The following is a 19,295-nucleotide window of genomic DNA, read 5'->3' on the forward strand; positions in this document are numbered from 1 at the left end:
GGGAGAGTTTCGCAAGGAGCGCAATCGGAGGCTGGGATCGAGTCCCTCCAGCCTCCCCTTCAGGCAGCTGCGGCTTTGCCTGTTCGAGCGCAAAAAAGAGCAACCCGAAAGCTACAGAGAGCGCCGGTGGAGGGAAAGGAGGGGAAAAGAATCCTCCGCTGGACGAGGGCTACTTAAAGAGCTGGGGGTGGGGGGGGGGACATGGAGAGGCTGTGATCGCAACGCGCGTCGCCTTCTTTTTATTTCTGGCGATTCCTGCAAAGATTGTGGAAGCCTCCGAGGGGTTGAAAATGAGCCCCTCCAAGCGCGGGACTTGTGTACTTTGGGAGAAAGAGGGAAGCGAAAGAGACGCCGAGGGATGAGGTTGAGTTCAGTCATTCGTTTTAGTCTGGGAATGACAGGACTTTATAAACTTGGACAGTTTCCCTCTCATCTCTGAAGAAACAGAAGGTTCCTGACCCCAAACTATTATTTATTGCAACAATTAAAAGGGTAAGAAAGTTTTTTTTCCTGGAGTCCTCGATTAAGCTCTGAGTAAATCCCTCCTTTTAGTAGACAGCGGAACTCCGCCCACCACTTTTCCCTGTTATCTTACTTTCGTTTTTCCTGAGGCTTCCGTGTGCTTCGTCTTGAGCGGTTGTCGTGAGTAGTTTCTGATTACTTTAAAATAATAATAATAATATGGAATGAATATGTGGCCCATCCCGTGCCTGCCGGTTCTCCCCTGCAGCCATCCATCCGCGGTCTTCTCAGCCACGCAGCCACCGCAGGTCTTCTAGACGGGAGGATCTCAGGGGAGAATTAGCGGACAGGGAAGTTTGCCGTGGTGGAAGTGCCCCATACGCGCAAAGGCGCCGTGTAAACTTACAATGATTCAGTATTTGAAGTTCACCGTTTAAAGAGGAGGGTGGATGGGTCAGTTTTCGCTTAACGTTGACTTCCAATTAATACAGCTCAAGAAGGAAGTAGCTTCCTCTTAAAGTCTGTACAAATTCTAACTGGTGGGATTAATTCGGGCCCTTTGGTCAGAGTTTTAGAAATCCGGAGCCTTATTAGAGGTCGATGGCAGTTGGGACTTTACTGAATCGCTTCACTGCTTTCTGATGTTGTCGGGAATTTTGTTAGAAAACTCAGGCTGGTGGTCCAGTTGTGTTCTGATAAGAAACCTCCCCACATCAATGAAGCAAAGGTGGGATACAGATCCCGACTCTTGTGTCCTTCCCAGTAACTTATCTCCAAATCAGAATGTACTTGCTGGAAGGTGTCAATCAGCATGATCATCCAGCAAGTACAATAAAACCATGCCCAAATGAGAAATGACATTTGGCTTGGTGGATCTGAGGTGATACTAAGATGAGAAAGAGACCTTTTGCCTTGAAAAAGCTAATATAAGCATGTTCTCCATGTTCTGATTAACCTTTTCTCGCTGATATCTATGGAGATGCTCAACCCTCTAGGCCTAGGGCAGGGGTGGGCAACTGTGGCCCTTTTACAACCTGTGGACTTTGACTCCCAGAATTCCTGAGCCAGCTTGCTCAGGAATTCTGGGAGTTGAAGTCCACAGGTTGTAAAAGGGCCACAGTTGCCTACCCCTGCTCTAGGGTAATGGTTGTCCCAAAAGGCAACTGGAGTATTTGGGGTTTTTTCCTTGAAAATGTTTTGCTTCTCAACCAAGAAGATTCTTTGGTTGTGGCTGAATGGTGGGGAAAGGAAGGATTTCTATCCCTGAGAAAGTTGTATGTTTTTACTACTGTGCTCCCTGAAGCCTTCTGGCAATCTTCTTCAGTTTTACAGCAGGCAAATGTTATCTCATAAAGTGAGATTAAGGAGAAGGACCAGAATCTACCTCCTTGATGTTAAGACATTAACTTTTCCTCACTTGTTTGTTTGCAGGTAATTTAGTTGTGGCAACACTTCCAGCAAGAATGGCCAGTGAAACCACACTTTTCCTCCCCTCTAATGGAGCAAACATGATCCAAACAACCCCTGGATTTCCCAGTATTGCTCCTCAGGCATCTGGAGCAATTCCGTATCCTCAGTATGGAACTCAGCAACTTGGAATTCCCACCAGTGCTCCTCAGCAAGTCCCACAAAAGGGTCCTTTGGAGAGGTTCTTCAATGCTGAGCCCAAAGTGCTTGGGGTACGCATGCATTGCTCTGTGCCTGTTTGAATCCATTAAGGTTTTAGAGCTATGTAGAGACCTGAGAGCCCCATGTTGAAGTCCTGGAACTTTGCTTGGTTCGGGAATATACTCCAGAAACCTCTGTTCTTCCTGGTAGATTCATTTGTGTTTCTATAAAATCTATGCATTCTTTTGCTTTGCTCTTTAACTGAGAAAGTGGAGCTCAGCCAAGGTTTCAGCCAGATCTCTTTTTCTCCCTTCCCTCTGAGAAGTGCAACTGTTGGGCATTTCTCCAGAAGAACCTGGTCACGGATTGGCTCAAGCCCAAGCTGGTTGAAGTCACTTTGTGCTTATGACTGTGATCAACTTCCTCCTGCAGATGAACCTGTAGTAAGAGGTGTCATTTTTCTCTCAAAGGCCCATCATGATATTCTTACAGACCTCCTTCCTGGCAAAAGCAGTCCCACGGAGGGTCAAACTAGATCATAATCTGTAGTAAATGTCCGGTCCATAGTGACAATGGTGTCCCAATCTTTCCCTTCTCCCCATTTGGATTTGTCACCATAGGAAACCAGGCCTTGGGTCAACACCTGCACTGCAAGCTTAGAAACTCCCAACTCCTTTGAAGGACCTTTCAAAGATGGATAGAAAGTGATGCTTTTCCTGGGGTGCTAACAAATTAGAATGTTTCTCTTGCTCAAATTAAGATAATCAATTTGTCTTATTTTGTGTGTTTTCCTTCCTTAGGCCATTCAGATCGTGATTGGGCTGATCCACATTGGCTTTGGGGCTATCTCATTTTGTCTTCTTTCTGCTAAGTATATTACCTTTTCTGGATTTTTAGGTTACCCCTTTTGGGGAGGAATAGTTGTAAGTATATGCAAATTCCTATTCAGCCATGCACCATAGTATTAATGATTACGGCATACATATAAAAGTCCTGTTTGCATAGGAGTCTTCCTGGCTTCTCATGGGTGCCAGATTTTTCTGATATTTTTTTTCATTGATATTTCCAGTAGACAAAAATATTTTTCTGTTTCTTTTTTCATAGTTCATTTCTTCTGGATCACTGTGTGTATCAGTTGCGAACCGTCCAAATCGTGCTTTGGTGAGAAAGCTGTATAGCATTTTAATTTCTTTTATACTGTTTCTTCATAATCACTCATTAGCACTCTTTATATTTTCTATTGTCTTCAGATACTGCTCAGTCTTAAATCAACATTTGAGAATAGAAGAAAACTCAAAAGCCCCACCTACTTCCTTCTTTGATCAACTTTTGCTTCCAAGCTTTGCCTACCCCAACAGTAGAGAATGTTGAACCATCCAGAATTAGAGCCTCCCCTGGTCCCCATTTTGTGATGGGCTTCTTGCCAAGTTCCTTTCCTGATGTGCAACCTGCAACACTGCAGGTCCTAATAGTACCATTGCAAAAACAAGAGAAGCCAGAGAGAGTCAATGACCATGATGTGGGTGTTTGTTCTGCCAGAGCTTTCCTAGTTACTACTAGTAATAGTAATTAGTAGTAATATAAATAATAGTAATGGTGCGAGTCCTGAGCAAAAGTGTCTTCTTGAGTTCTCTAGTCTTGAACCAAACCTCCCACATGCCGCCCCCTCCTTCTCCTCCTCCTCCATCTTGACGGGGTCCAGTTTCAGAAGTATTCCTACCTGAAAGCAACATTAGAAAGAAGCCAGTGTATTAGGAGTAAAAGTATGGAACATGTGTGGGAATCCCTCTGGGAATCAAAGAGAGAGCTGATGGTAGCCCTCCTGCATTGCATTCTTTTCCTCTGTCTCTCTTTGGTTTAAAGTGTATTCATAGCAACATAGAAATGTTTTTGTCCTGTAAAGGAACACTCTGTGAATTCAAGAGAAGAAAAACATCCATCTTAATGGAAAAACACGACATTCCTGAAAGGAATGAACTGAAAATAGAGGAATTTTTAAATTTTTAGTACTCTCACTACTGGCTCCAAGGGTTTCTCTATTCCCACCTCTCTTGTTGCCTCTCTGTAATGTTGCATAGGTTAACATTTAATGCTTAGAGTTTGTCATGTCCTGGAATAAACTGTGGGATTTCTTTAACCAAAATGTTAAGGATGAATAATCCTTACCAGTTTTCCTGTCACTGTTACCCACCTGGCCTTCGATGGAGGTTGACATCTAGAAAGAGAAAGAGAAAGAAGGGATTTGACAGAAAAGCCCTCAAATGAATTGTGGCAGTTGCCTTTCCATTGTGGAAAACTCTGTTATTGCTGCTGTTTGATTCCTATGATCTCCGTGGATGTTGTCTGGTTTCACCACAGACTGGTTATGTGCAGTGGTAGGATTCAAATAATTTAACAACAGGTTCTGTGGGCGTGGCTAAGTGGGCGTGGCTAAGTGACCATGTGACTGGGTGGGTGTGGCTAGCTGGCCATGTGATTGGGCAGGCGTGGCTAGGTGGCCATGTGACTAGGTGGGTGTGACTAGGTGCCCATGTGACGGTGGGCGTGGCCAACTCGACATCATTTCTTTTCCCCAATTACTGTTTTAAATATAAAAAAGATATACCAAAAGGTTGTTTATTCATAAGTATTTAATACTTAAGAATAAGAAGTACACAGAACTAGATTTTGTTACGAGTTTTACAATATGAATGAAAAACTATACAAACCATACAAGTTTTACAATATGAATAAAAACTATTTATTCAAAACCATTCAAGTTTTACAATATGAATAAAAACTATTTATTCAAAACTATACAAGTTTTACAATATGAATAAAAACTATACATAGCTACACAAGTTTTATAAAATAAATAAATAAATTTAAAATTAAACAAGGGGGCACCTGGCTGTGTTTACCTTTTCTGCTGCTGGAGCAGTTGGAGGCAGTCCGAGGTGGGCATTTGGGCCGGCTGCAGGGCAAGGTGATATAACCAGGATAGGTAGGCTGTTGCTGCCCAGGTGGGAGGTGGGCGCAGGCCTACAGGGCTGGCTGCAAGGTGAAGCAATGGGGTGGGGTAGGTCAGGGGTCTGCAACTTTAAACACTCAACCTAGAGGGAAAATTGGCCCAAATAGTATCTATTCTAGTCACGAGTTTGAACATAGTTGTCATTGAAACAGGAATGGCTCAAAGGGCAGGGTGTGGAGCATAAATGTTCCTGGCAGATAAGGCCTCGTTCCACCAAGCCGCTACTTACTCAGCAATAGCAGAATAGTAATGGAAAACTGTTTAAGAGGAAATGTAGCTATTGTCAGCTCTGTGACTTTTACATTAGATTTTCTGATATCATAGCAGTAAGCTAATTCCTACTCCAAAAAAACCAGTTTTACCGTAGCTGATTTTTATCTCCGATTTTCCATATTTTCCCTCAAGGCCAATGGAAAATTATCTTTTTATTACAGTCCATTATTGAAGATCTAAAGGGTTTTTTCACAAAATGAAGTCTGGATAATTATGATGTCCACATTAGGCAGATACATTTTTACATGGCTGCCCCATGCAGTTTTCTTATGCACCTTATTCAAGTACTCAACTTATGACCATTCATTTAATGACCATTTAAAGTTCTGATGGCATTGAAGAATGTGAATTCACTTACAACCTTCCCAGGAGACCTCTGGCAAGCAAAGTCAATAGGAGAAGCCAGATTTGCTTAATGACCATGGTGATTTATTTAACAACTTCTGCAAAAAAAGTCATAAAATCAGGTGCAACAAACTTAACAACCACAATGCTTAGTCATAGACATTATAGTCCCAATGCTGGTTGTAAATCAAGGATTGACTGTATATTCATCTTTCCTTGCTTACTTTTATGATGTATTCTGTATTGAAAGAAAATAAGCTCTTGTGTTGTTTGTGCCTGAAGCACCATCTCTATAGAGTATCTGTGAGGATTTGCAAAATGCTTCAAGTTCTCATGTGAGTAAAGTTAAAAACAATTTGTAAATAGTGTCCCCTTATTGTTCAAAATGTCCTTTTTAACAGTAGACATCTGGTAGCCCCTTTTCAGAGTAACAAAAAACTCATCCCGCCTTTTAACTTAATCCATACAGTATATCTGCCCTATTCAGCTGTTCCAATGGAACAGCTCTGCAACCAGAGGTTCTGGAATGCATTGAAGCTGTTCTACAGTGCAGCTCTTATGATGACAGTAAATTTGGTTTAAATAAACTGCAGAAAAAAAGGGGCAGATCCACCATTTTTTAGAATACTGCCACATACTCTAAAATTAGAATAATTTAAAGCAATGGAAATCAACCACACATTCATCGCAAGCTCAGTCTTGCTTTTAAAAGCATATTGTCTGTGGAATGTATTCCTACCAAGTTTATCCTTGAAAGATATTTGTTCAGAAGAATAGGTAACATGGTAACCTTGCTTTTACAGAAAACTCTGGAGCTTACAAATAGCTTCTTCAGAACATATCTGGCCATATTTTAGGTAAATCAGTAGATCAGTTCTCAGTATACAACTATATAATGCCAACATTACCACAACAGTGTTAAGAGTGTGCAACAAGTTGCCAACACCGCCCCTTCTGCCTTGCCGAGTCTCTGCTTCTGCCGACGACCCTTCCTTTCCCGAGGGGGTCCGGGAGTTTGGTGCTTGGCACTGGCACCACCCGTGACAGGGGAGCAACCTCCCCACGACCACAGCAAGACACGCACCTGCACGACTTCACTTTGACCCATACCCGGAGCTTAGCCTCAACGTCACGTGCCGTCCAATCAGGACCGGCCAGTAAGTTTTTTCGGTAGCTGCTCTCGGCAGCATTAGAATTTGCTGAGAAGACCCAGGAGAAGCGTTCGATCGGCCCCTCCGCGACTGGATGGGGTAGGGTAGCCGGCGGCCGCATGGCCAATGAGGCTTGGGTGGAGGAAGCCAGTGAGGCACTTGGTTGGAGGCTTCCTCCACCATCCACCCAAGCGCCTCGCCGGCTACCCCCACCGTCCACCCAAGCGCCTCGCCAGCTACCCCCACCCGAGCGCCTCGCCGGCTACCCCCACCGTCCACCCAAACGCCTCACCGGCTACCCCCGCTGTCCACCCAAGTGCCTCGCCGGCTTCCTCCACCCAAGCACCTTAATGGCTACCCCCACCCGAGTGCCTCGCCAGCTTTCTCCACCCAAGCGCCTTAATGGCTACCCCCACCCAAGCGCCTCACCGGCTTCCTCCAACCAAGCACCTCGCCAGCTACCCCCACCGTCCCCCCAAGTGCCTCGCCGGCTACCCCCACCGTCCACCCATTTACCTTGGGTGGAGGTAAATGGTGAGGTGCTTGGGTGGACGTAGCCAGCGAGGCGCTTGGGTGGAGGTAAACGGCAAGGCGCTTGCTTGGAGGTAAACGGCGAGGCACTTGGGTGGGGGTAGCCGGCGAGGCTCTTGCTTGGAGGTAAACGGCAAGGCGCTTTTGTGGGGGTAGGCGGCGACACGCTTGGGTGGAGGTAAACGGCAAGGCGCTTGGGTGGAGGTAAACGGCGAGGCACTTGGGGGGACGTAGCCGGCGAGGCGCTTGGGTGAAGGTAAACGGTGAGGCGCTTGCTTGGAGGTAAACGGTGAGGTGCTTGGGTGGGGATAGCCGGCGAGGCGCTTGGGTGGATGGTGGGGTAGCCGGTGTGGCCAACGAGGCTTGGGTGGGGCTACCTCCACCCAAGCGCCTCGCTGGTTACCCCCACCATGGAGATCACGAATCAAAAAAAAGCCAAAATATAATTTTATTATCCTGTCCAGTTCACCAAGATTCTGCTCCTACATTTTTAAAAAGGGTAGGCTGTGGCCGGTAGCCGGGTGGCCACAGGTCGACCACCTTTCCCAGCCCCACTTCCCCGAGGGCAGCACTCGGCTGTACTTGCCTGTTCTGCTGCTGGAGTGGTCGGGGCAGTCTGAGGTGGGTGTTCGGGAACAGAGTGAGAGGCCGCTGCGGGCAAAGGTAGGAAAGCAGGCTGGGCCATGTGGTTGAGAGGAGCCAAAGACGAAAAAAAGCTATGCCTCGGTGTGTCACAAAGGCAAGCTTTGCGACACAGTGAGGGAGGCTAATAAATAGTGGTGGGGCGGGGTGAGGGGTGGGCGCCGGGTGGGCCAGCAATTTAAGAAACGGTCCGGTGTGCTGCGGGGCCAATAAATTGCAAAAAAACACCGAACCGTTTGTAAAATTGCTGGCTCGCTCGCCCCATTTATTGGCAATAAATAGTAGTGCGGAGGGGCGGGGCAAGGGGCGGGGCGAGCCAGCAATTTAACAAAGGGTTCGGCCGAACCCCCTAGAACCGGCAGAATCCCACCACTGGTTATGTGGCATTAAGCACCCACATAGATTGAATTTTGTCACTGTTTTTACTAGCTAATTGTTTTAATGTTTTGCATAAACCTATGCTGTAACATAGTGACACCGTAACTGTAATTTCTCTCTTTCTGGTGTATTGCTGTTTCAGGTGAAATCTAGTGTAGGACTGAACATCACAAGTGCTGTAATGGCATTAACTGGTATCATCCTGTACCTATGTGAGCTGATCTTCAATCGTGCTTTTATAAGAAATTACCATCGATATGACAATGATAGTTTACTTGTAAGTAAAACAATCTGGTCTTAAATTTTGGCTTCATGTGCAGAATTCTAAAGGAGAATATATATACAGGAAATATACCCCAAATCCTTTGAGCTTTGTTTGAAAATCTTTTCTTCAATAGGTCTAAGTCACAAAAACACAAGTGCTATTTCATTTGAATGCTTTTTAAAATATATTTGTTCAATCAGCAGAATCAATCTTCTGGTGATTGAGGTACAAAGTGAGTAGGACTTTGTAGATTTCTTCTTTCTTTTCCAGTTTATTTATTTGGTGGGGAGGGTTTTTTTAAAAAAATATGTCTAAATGTGTTTTATACATATTATTTGACACTGTCTCTGTACAGTGTAAAAAATTGATTGTTTTACAGTAGGGCTTAGAAAGTGAAAAACAAAGGAGAGTGCTCTGACTAGATGGTGGCCTCAACAACTGTCTAAAAGGATGCAAATGACCAGCTGTCTGCAAGGAGTATAAATCCTTCCATTCCCCACCATCCAGTCAGAGCTGAAGAAGCTTCTTGGAAAAGAGGTGAAACTTCTCCACATCTTAGATGAGAAGTGAAATGTCTCAACAGGAAAACAAGAAAGTCCAGTTGTCTCTTGAAAAGCACCTTTGGGACACCCATGACCTGGATGACTGAGAATCTCCCTAGACTCTCTCCTCCATTACTTCTCTCCAGGCAGCAGGAAAACAGGCCCTCTATGTTTCCTATTGGGAAATGGACGGCAAGCAAATTACATCTATTTATTTCAACAGTGAGAATACTTACCTTTAGAATATTGCAAAACATAAGAGATGCTAATGTTCCCTGATGCATTTTTCTCAGATCACAAAGGCTGTACAGGTAGTCTTTACAATTAATTTACAATTATTCAATTTACAATTATATATTTACTGACCAATTTTTTAATGGCACTCAAAAAAAATTATGACCGCTCCTTGCATTTATGACCATTGCAGCGTCCCCAGAGTCACATGATCAAAATTGGGGGAGTTGGCTACTAGCAATTTATTTAGGACAGTTGCAGCATCCCCTTTGCGACTTTCCCAGCCAGCTTCTGATCAGCAAAGGCAGCGGGGTTGGGGAAGGTGGATTCACTTAACAACCGTATGAGTCTCTTAACTGCACCGATTTGCTTATCAACAGTGGCAGAAAAGGTAGAATTAGTCATGACTCAGTTAACAATCACTTTCTTTAGCAGTGGAAAATCTGGTCCCAATTGTAGTTCTAAATCGAGGATTACCTGTACAGTGTCTTTGCTTTTCCCAATACAATTGTTCCTCCCAGTGTTTCTCAAGGAAGCAGCTGAGAGTCCCTTTTAATGGTTTAGCACATTCAGTAAAATAAAATACATACCATTGCATTAATTTCCCAGCAGATTAAAGCTATCTTTCCACATGTCTACAGAGTGTCGGTTATGGCCTCTCCAGTGTGTTGCTCTTGTTCAGCCTGCTGGAATTTTGCATTGCTGTTTCACTGGCTCATTTCGGCTGCCAGGCAACTTGCTGTAGGGATGACCAGGTAACTATTTGATACTTTGATAATAGCTTTAGCAGTTCTCATTGCTAAAGAATGTAAAGAAGATTGTCCACTTTTCTTCTTTATATTTGCACTTCACCTAACCTGACCTTTTGCTTGTTTCTTTGCTATTACCCTGAACAGTAGGTGAGATTGGCTACTCAGGGTACCCAATAAGCTTTATAACTAGGAGAGGTTTGAATTCTGATCCAACACCCTGTGATTTGCTTCTGCATTTGAATAATAAGAGCCTTGGTGGCGCAGCAGACTAATGCACTGTTAAGTAACACCAGCTGCCTGCAATTACTGCAAGTTCAAATCTCACCAAGCTCAAGGTTGACTCAGCCTTCCATCCTTTCGAGGTAGGTAAAATGAGGACCCGGTTTGTGGGGGCAATAAGCTGACTTTGTGTAAAAAAGAACACCGCTTTGGGAGGGGGGCGAAAGCCCTACTAAGCAGGTATATACAAAAGTATGAAAGCTATTGCTTAATGCATTGTAAGCCGCCTTGAGTCTCCGGAAAAGGGCGGCATATAAATCAAACCAATCAATCAATCAATCAATCAATCAATCAATCAATCAATAAATAAATAAATAAATAAATAAGATGGAAATTTTTCCCAGTTTCTGTTTTGCTAGAGAGTGAATGTCATGAATATAACACAGTTTGTGTGGTCTCTTTATAATTCAGTGATGCAGAAGTTGATGTCTCCATTTTCGAGAACTCAATTCTAAATATTGTTACTTTAGTGTGTAACTACATTAATTTAAAGTCTCTGTCACTTGATCACATTTTCCCACAATGCTACCATTTTTTTAAAAATAACATTATTTTTAAACCTCAGACAACAGCTGAATACATGACTACCATATGCTGCCTAAGGTCTCCAAATATAGATGTGATAACAAAGAGATTCTAACAGCACTATTATAAAGGCCTTTGAAAAAAAATCCATTGGAAACAATTGAATTACCAACCACGTACCTACATTCTGAATTGGCAAGTTTGGTGATGGGTGGGAAAGCCATGCCCGTCCCTTGTTCGGCAGAAATGACAATTAGCTTCCTTTTGTACCAATGAGAAACATACTCTCAACCTTTCAGAAATGCTTTAGATCAGGGATGGCAAACCTTTTCTGCGCTGAGTGCCCAAACCAGAATGTGCTTGTGTGTGTGTGCAGGCACGCGTGTGCGCCACAGTTCCAGAGACCCGAAGACCAGCTGGCTCTGGCACGCACGAAGACCTGCTGGCCAGCACTCATGTGCGTGTTGGAAACCCAAAGACCAGGTGGCTGACGCATGCATGTGCACCGACCAACTGATCTTTGGGTTTCCGGTGCTCCAGCACTCGCAAAGACTAGCTGGCCGGTGCACATGCTCGCCAGGGCTCTCTGTGCCACCTCTGGCATGCATGCCACAGGTTCACCATCACGGCTTTCGATTAATTTGAGAGGGTGAAAATGGGACAGAAGAAAGACTGAAGGGGGTAAATATGATTGGACCTGACAAAACAGAAGAACTCTAAAAATATTGTAAGCAGCTAAATCAGCATACAGAGATGCCTGTCTTGGGGTCCATGGTGCTCTCTACCTGGGTTCTTTTCTCGCAGATGTTTCATTACTCAAACTAGGTAACATCACCAGTTTTATTAGTTGGGTAATAAAACATCTGCGAAAAAACAACCAAGCTCAGGATCCCTTTATTTCAATCAAGGTCCCCTTATTTCAGCCCTGAGCTCCAAAATTTTTTCTTTATCGTTACCTGTATCAGTTCATAGCACTGCCGATTGAATCCATTATAGAAACCAAAAAAGTAACCTCCCCTGGAGGGAAATGCATCTTCTTCGGGCCTTGAAATTGTTAAAATAAGTTAATAATCTGAGAGCATTTGTGAATAAATCATAAGTTTGTTTATTTATTTATTTGGTCCTCAATTAAACTAGATCCTAGATTTGCAACAATATGAATACAGAAACGTAAAATATAAGCAATATAAAACTGCAATAAAAACTAAAGTACAAAATAAAACCAGTCCTCAAAGGTCCTCAGAAGAAGCCAGTTGACTTCTCTTACCACTCACCACTTTCCAGAGGACCATCTCAGTTGGTACCAACTTTATTTCAGAAGGTCATCTATTCCATATAGAGAACACTCACTGGGGTGGGGTGGAGGGGTTTGTTTTCCTGTCGGACCTGTTGATTGGTAGGAGGGAGATCCTGAGCAGACATTCTCTGAATGTTGGCATAAAGCTGGTAGATTTGATCAGCCAAAGTTACTTAAATGCCCACCATTTGCCTGTTAATTTATAGTTTTAAAGAATTCTCTATCACGACTTTGAGCTATCAAGGATTTCAGCCTGTTGGTGAGACTGCCAGCATCACAGTTAAAAACACACAACTGGAGAATCTATTCCTCCCACCTAGAGTAACAGATGCGTCCCTGAGTATTTTTTTGTATTAATTATTCTTTTCTGTTACAGCCAACGGTGCTTCTTGTGCCTTACCAAGTCATCGGAGGTGAAGAAGTCGCAGATGAACCAAATCCTCCTCCTTCACCACCGACTTACGATAACATGGTTACCAAATCTCAGTAAAACAAGAACACAAGGAAGAAAATCTGAAAATGGTTGGCAACAGAGGTTTCAGGAAAAGCAATCCCATGACCATTTTTTAAAAGTCTGTTGTAACTTTGAATGGTTAAATAACCAGTTGTAAGTTGAGAACTACCTGTAATAGTGATTTCATAATGACTGTGAAGAAAAACAGCTACTAAAATTAAAACATGTAATTGATACAATACAGGTAGTTCTTGACTTACGACTGCAATTTGGACCAGAAGATCCATTGCTAAGCGAGGCAGTTAAGGGAATTGTGCCTTATTTATGGCCTTTTTTGCCATTGTTGTTAAGTGAATTGTTCTGGTTGTTCAGTGACTCATGTGGTCCTTAAATGAGTCTGGTTTCCCACATTGACTTTTAAAAAGCCAACTGGGAAGGTCATAAATAATAATCCCCCACCGTAGCATGCTGTCATACATACATACATGCTGGTTGCCAAGCATCTTCAGTTTTGATCCCATGACCATGGGGAGGCTGCTACCTGTGACTTTTTTTCAAGTCTGTTGTGAATTTGAATGGTTACTAAATGACCAGTTGTAAATTGAGAACTACCTGTAATAGTAGTTGCACAATCACTGTGATCTCAAAACAGAAGAAGTTTGCATATAACTAAAATATTCCATATTGTTAGGGCACTTAAGCTGATGAAAACATAGATTCCATGCAAATTGCTATTTTTTATTTTTTTATTTTACTATCATCCCATCTCCAACATGGGAAGCTGTAAACACATTCATTAGCTGTATCCTTGAAGAGTTTACAGTTGTGTAAACATCCACTTTCAAAATCAAAGCCATTCATACTTTTAGGGAGGGTATATTTAAGATGTGGGCAACTATGATCCCTTTGCTACCTGTGGATTTTGACTCCTGAGCCTGCAGGGCTGATTCAGGTATTCTTGGAGTTGAAGTCTGCAGTTCCTAAAGGTGCCAGAGTTGCCCATCCCTGGTACTGTATATGCTCCAAGAGACTCAATTGGAATGCAGAGAAAATTTGAAAATGGTGAAAATTTTGACTCCTGCAATGATTTTACAGGTGTACAAAATGTACATTTGCACAGTTTTTGAGGTTTAAATTGATAGGCAGTATCCTGCATATAATCTAGCTCAGTTGAACTGATCTCACTCTTACTTCCTTTCTTTGATGAATCTGCATACAGATGGGAAGTTGAACAACTAGCCTTGTGGTGCAGCCCGAACAATCTTGAACCGAATACACTCAAACTTGTATAAATGATACTAGATTTTGGGAGAAGCCCTCCTATTCTACCACCTCATACTAGACAACATAGCATGTTTCCCCAAAAATAAAACCCGGTCATATTTTCTTTTGCGCTCCGAAAGAAGCACTAGGCCTTATTTTTCAGGGCATGTCTTAATTTTTTTGCCCATGTACCAGTATGAGGTGGGGGTGATCTGTCCCATATCCTCTGAAGCGGCTTACCGAATGGTCGCAGCAAGCCATCCCATCCATGCATACAGCTGCCTCCGTGAGGCTGCTCCGGCCGCTGCCTCCAGCAAGCGTGGCTCCTTCTGCAGATGATTGCAGCCACAAAAACAGCAGGAGGCCGAATGATGCGCCCCATGCGCCTTGCACAAACTTACTGAAGGGTCACAGCAGGACATCCCATCTACGCATACAGCTGTCTTATGGTGACTGCTCCAGCCGCTTCTGCAACTGATTGCAGCCTTATGCCTTGCACAGAGTTTTTGAAGAGTTCCATAGCAGCAGCCATCCACAATTTTTTATCATTATTTTATCTTATATATTGTATCTTAAATTAATTATATTAATTACATTGTTTTATTTAGTATCCTAGTTTGATTTGTGTTGATTGCTTATTTAGTATCCTATAAGTATAGGATACTTAGAATCATAAGTATCTTATGATTTACGATGAACGTATTTTATGATTATGATCATGATTTATCACTTCTTGTGTGTATGTACAATGAGAGCTTATGCACCAGAGACAAATTCCTTGTGTGTCCAATCACACTTGGCCAATAAAAAATTCTATTCTGTTCTGTTGTTCTGTGCTGGGCTGTTTTGTTCTATTCCTAATTCAACTGGAGTCCCGCCCCTTTTCTTTGGACAAATAAACCATTGGACCCAGACCAGTGGTGAAATGTAAAATTTGTTACTACTGGTTCTGTGGGGATGGCTTGGTTGGTGGGGGGGATGTGACTGGGTGGGCGTGACCATTTTTTTTTTAACTTTTAAAACCATTTTTCTACAACCTCTTCGCCCGAAAAGGTTGTAGAAAAAATGCTTTTAAAAGCCTCTGACGATCCCAACTGAGCCACGTGATCAGCAGAGGCTTTTAAAAAAACTTTTAAAAGCATTTTTTCGGCCAAAGAGGTTGTAGAAAAAATGCTTTTAAAAATAAAAAAAAAGCCTCTGATGATTGCGCGGCTCAGCTGGGCAATGGAGGGAGGGCAGGGATTTTTGTTACTGGTTCCCCGAACCACCTGCCATCGCTACAGGATCAGGCAATCTGGTCTGAACCGGGAGGATTTCACCCTGAGCCAGACTTATTATTCTCTTTCAGCTCAGCTTTCCCAGATTTAAATTACAAAAGGCAGAGAGATTCAAGACCACTTCTGGGATGCACTTATGTTGTCTAAAAGATCCTCTGTGGAGGATCTCTGTGGATGACACTTTCCGAGAGGATGATTTATGTTGATTCCTCAATGTGCTTGAATAGGGATAGAGGTAATAACCTATATCTTAACTAGTGCCACCCCACCCTGTAGTACAATAAAGCGGATGGAAGAAGACGCGGGATTGGAAGAAGACAAAAACTGATACTCAAGGCTTCCAGTAAGATTTTCTAAAGCTTTGGTCCTAGGATATGAGGCTTGTATCACAGATACAACTTGGTGCTTTGCTTCGGTGTCAAAATATTTGGATAGCTTTTCCCCTTGTAGTATAATGGTGCAGGGTGAATCTTCTGAGCAAGAGAGAAATTTGCTAAATAAAGATAAAGTTCAAACATTTTGCTTGATGAGTTTATAGACCCCATAGACAGCAACATAAAGAGCACCTACTAAAACTATACTTACTGAGTTAGACTCAGAGGTTTAATAGCAATGTAGTTATACCGAGAGTCTTTCTTTGGCAGCCACACTTGGAACTGTCAATCATTAAGCAAAGTGGTTTCCAAGTGCAACCACTATTGTGTTTATGTTCTTCAGCTTTCCTTTGCTTTACCGACCCTTAAAGGCCGTAAATGTGAGGCTTGGTTGCTTTTCCATCATTGGTGTAATTGTGAACTCTTTTAATTAAGGTTTTTTTTTTTATTTTTAAATGTGCATGGATATTAAATACATGAGCAGTATGGCTTTTGGGTATTGGTTCTGATATCCAACAACAATAATAAAATTAACAATTGTGATCACCTACATTAATCATACTCCCATCTTTCTAATCATATTATACAGAATACAGTCATCTTTCAACTTCTTCTCCTTTTATGTACCTGCTGATTTTAACATGGCAGATAACAACATTCATCGTAATATTTCCCCCTATCTAATTTCTGCCATTGTGACATTATAAGTATACAATTAAAGTTGTTGACGTTATAATATTTACTCCACCTTGTGCATAATCCCTCATCATTTGGTTATTCAATATTATTTTATCTTACTCAATGCTAATAGCCAAAATAACCTTAATCATATTATTTGAGGGTATACAATACATTTTTCAGCTTCTGATCCTTCCCTTTACATATTAATTTTAAAACATACAGAAGTATACATAACAATATTTTTCCTCTTTCTAATTCCTACCTCTATTCTAAATTTTAATTACACATATCTTATATTGGTGCGTAGTCTATTCCTAGACTAGAGGAATAGACTAGACCCATCATCTCTCATTCATTTTAGTCTACCAATTCTTATTGATTTTTTAGCAAGCTTTCCATATTCCTCTGCAATATACTTTTAGGGCAGCTCCAAGTATATTCCTCTGCAATATACTTTTAGGGCAGCTCCAAGTAGAGAGCAGCTATGCAGAGGGAGAAAATCCTATCAGCATACCTTTGAACCATCTCTCCAACTGGAGGAAAGGATGTGAAACATGCTCAGGATAAGTCCCTATGAAGTAAGCTGGTTCAGTTACTCAGCTTGAATGAGAGTTTAGTGAAAACTATGACCCTCTTACCATCTATGTTAATGTTAGCTTCCATTGATAGCTTCTAATGCAGCGACAGATGACATCTGGGCATTTCTCCACACTAAAATGTCAATTGTGGCTTCTAAAATGAAAATGAAATCTCCCTGCATGATTATGGCCTTTATTTTCCCACCCATTAATTTGTACACATTTCGATTATAATGTAATGGTGTAAGGGTTATTATTTCCAGAGGAGGCAGATTTGGACTAGGAAGTGAAAAGGTCCAAAAGACATCTTATTTGCTCTGGAAAACTAGGTTGGCTAAAAAATATTTATTTCTCAAGTATCCTTCCTCTCCTAGAAGATGAATTGAGAGGACAAGTTATAGGGAAGGAGGATTAGAAACCATAAGGAAACTTTTATCATTTTCCTGATGCCTCCATGCCACACAAATTCAGAAGATTTTTAAATACTGAGGTACAATTAAAACCGGATACTTTTCTTCAGGATGGGCGTATAGGCAGTGAAAAAGAAGTCAAGGAACTTTGTTTTTATATATGATAGTTGCAGGGGGATTACAAAACGCTCAAAAGTGGGAAGGTTTAACATAACCAACGATTGAGAAATGGTTGGTGAAAATGATGGAACTTGCAGATAAGGCTAAATTGACTTCCTTGATTAGAGAAAAGACTGGACTGACTGGAAACCTCTTAGAAATTTTGCATGAAACAGAAAAAATAGAATTAATAATAGTATTTAGCCTTATATACCACCCTTTAGTGTTTTACAGTATTCTTTGGATGGTTTACAATGTTGAAGCATTATGTGCATATTGCCCCCAACAATCTGGGTCCTCATTCTACTGACCCCTAGAAGGATGGAAGGCTGAATCAACCTTCAGACTGTGGGCAGAGTTTCTCTGTGATACTGAACTTTAACCACTGTGCCATCAGGGCTCATAAAATGAACTTGTGACTAGACTTTTTGAAAATTAGAAGAAAAATACATAGTAGAAAAAAGTGACCTTTTTTGTAATCATAGAGTAAGAGATAATTTTGAAATTATGTTTATTTTTGCTGCAGAGAAAATAGGAAGCTTTTGTCTTCTCTTTTTATTTTTTCTTTCTGCACTTTTGCGTTTATTTTTCTCTTTGTTTTCTTTACTCTGTATTAATATTTCTGATACTCAGTTGTTTCCTCCAATGCAATATGTCCTTTATATAAATTAAATATTGATAATTTTTTATATAGCCACATTGTTCATCAATACATTATCTCCCTCTTGTATTTCAAATTTTCTTGTCTCTTTGCAGCTTATAAGATAACCATTTCCTTGGTTTATTCACAAATTGAAAATGTCCGTTTCCAGTTCTCTTATGGTTAACATAGATAACTGCTACTATAAAATCTTAATTTCTTGACAGATTTATGTTCTCTAGTGAATTATTTAACTCATATTTTTATTTCACCCAAAACATTTTGGGTTTTCTCTAGCTTTTTCTTAAATTCAGAATTATAGTCTGTCAGCTAACAGGACCTGCCACACTCACATCTGATTATCGTCCCATTGATTGAAATACCTGTCTAATTTCCCCTTGAAATGAACTGCTAGGAATTGAACTAAGGACTGAAAAGCCAATATCATAATATAGGGAAATTATCTTGGCATCTAGAAGAGATCTAGAAGAGATCTAAAGAGATAACAGCAAGCTGCTTTTTGAAAAGATGACATCTGGGAATACCTTAGCTCAACGGTGAAATCTATTTTTTTTTTTTATTACCGGTTCTGTGGGCATGGCTTGGTGGACGTGGTTTGGCTTGGTGGGTGCGGCTTGGTGGGTGTGGCAGGGGAAGGATATTGCAAAATCTCCATTCCCACCCCACTCTGGGGCCAGGCAGAGGTGGCATTTGCCGGTTCTCCGAACTACTCAAAATTTCCACTACCGGTTCTCCAGAAGTTGTCAGAACCTGCTGGATTTCACCCCTGGCTTAGCTCATGGAAGGGGAAGGAGATCACAAGCATCTTCCCTTCCAAAACACTATTATAGGCATTGAAGCGACCTGTTCTCCACACCCCCAAGCAAGTGTTCAGTTTAAGTGCAAAGGAAACAGAATAGATTTACCCATCCTAACTTTGCCTCTACACAGAGAGGATTTCCCTCTGGCATCTGCTTATTGGCTAAACGATGCGGTCCAGATGTTTCGGCGGCCTCTGAGGTTTCCAGGGAGAGTTTCGCAGGGAGCGCAATCGGAGGCTGGGATTCAATCCCTCCAGCCTCCCCTTCACACCGTTGTGGTTTTGCCTGTTGAAGCGCTAAAAAGAGCAACCCGAAAGCTACAGAGAGCGCCGGTGGAGGGAAAG

The 19,295-nt window shown here is 42.0% G+C and overlaps 1 protein-coding gene across 3 annotated transcripts in view; it reads left to right on the top strand.

Annotated features, from left to right (window-relative positions):
- LOC148116527 (membrane-spanning 4-domains subfamily A member 8-like) overlaps positions 1 to 19,295 on the top strand; it is a 21,269-nt gene continuing 1,974 nt past the window's right edge. Inside the window, exons 1-7 of one of the 3 annotated variants that reach the window (XM_087881504.1) lie at positions 1 to 492; positions 1,894 to 2,141; positions 2,871 to 2,993; positions 3,175 to 3,231; positions 8,543 to 8,677; positions 10,083 to 10,196; positions 12,671 to 13,204. In XM_087881504.1, the coding sequence (XP_087737630.1) occupies positions 1,926 to 2,141; positions 2,871 to 2,993; positions 3,175 to 3,231; positions 8,543 to 8,677; positions 10,083 to 10,196; positions 12,671 to 12,784 (759 nt within the window). In that variant the 5' untranslated portion in view covers positions 1 to 492; positions 1,894 to 1,925 and the 3' untranslated portion in view covers positions 12,785 to 13,204. Of the gene's footprint in view, positions 493 to 582; positions 643 to 1,893; positions 2,142 to 2,870; positions 2,994 to 3,174; positions 3,232 to 8,542; positions 8,678 to 10,082; positions 10,197 to 12,670; positions 14,840 to 19,295 lie in introns of those variants that run through there. The other 2 variants (XM_087881503.1, XM_087881505.1) reach the window with 2 other exon arrangements.

This window comes from Pantherophis guttatus, chromosome 1 (assembly GCF_059756535.1).
Source record: "Pantherophis guttatus breed Tessera chromosome 1, ASM5975653v1, whole genome shotgun sequence".
NCBI lineage: Eukaryota > Metazoa > Chordata > Lepidosauria > Squamata > Colubridae > Pantherophis > Pantherophis guttatus.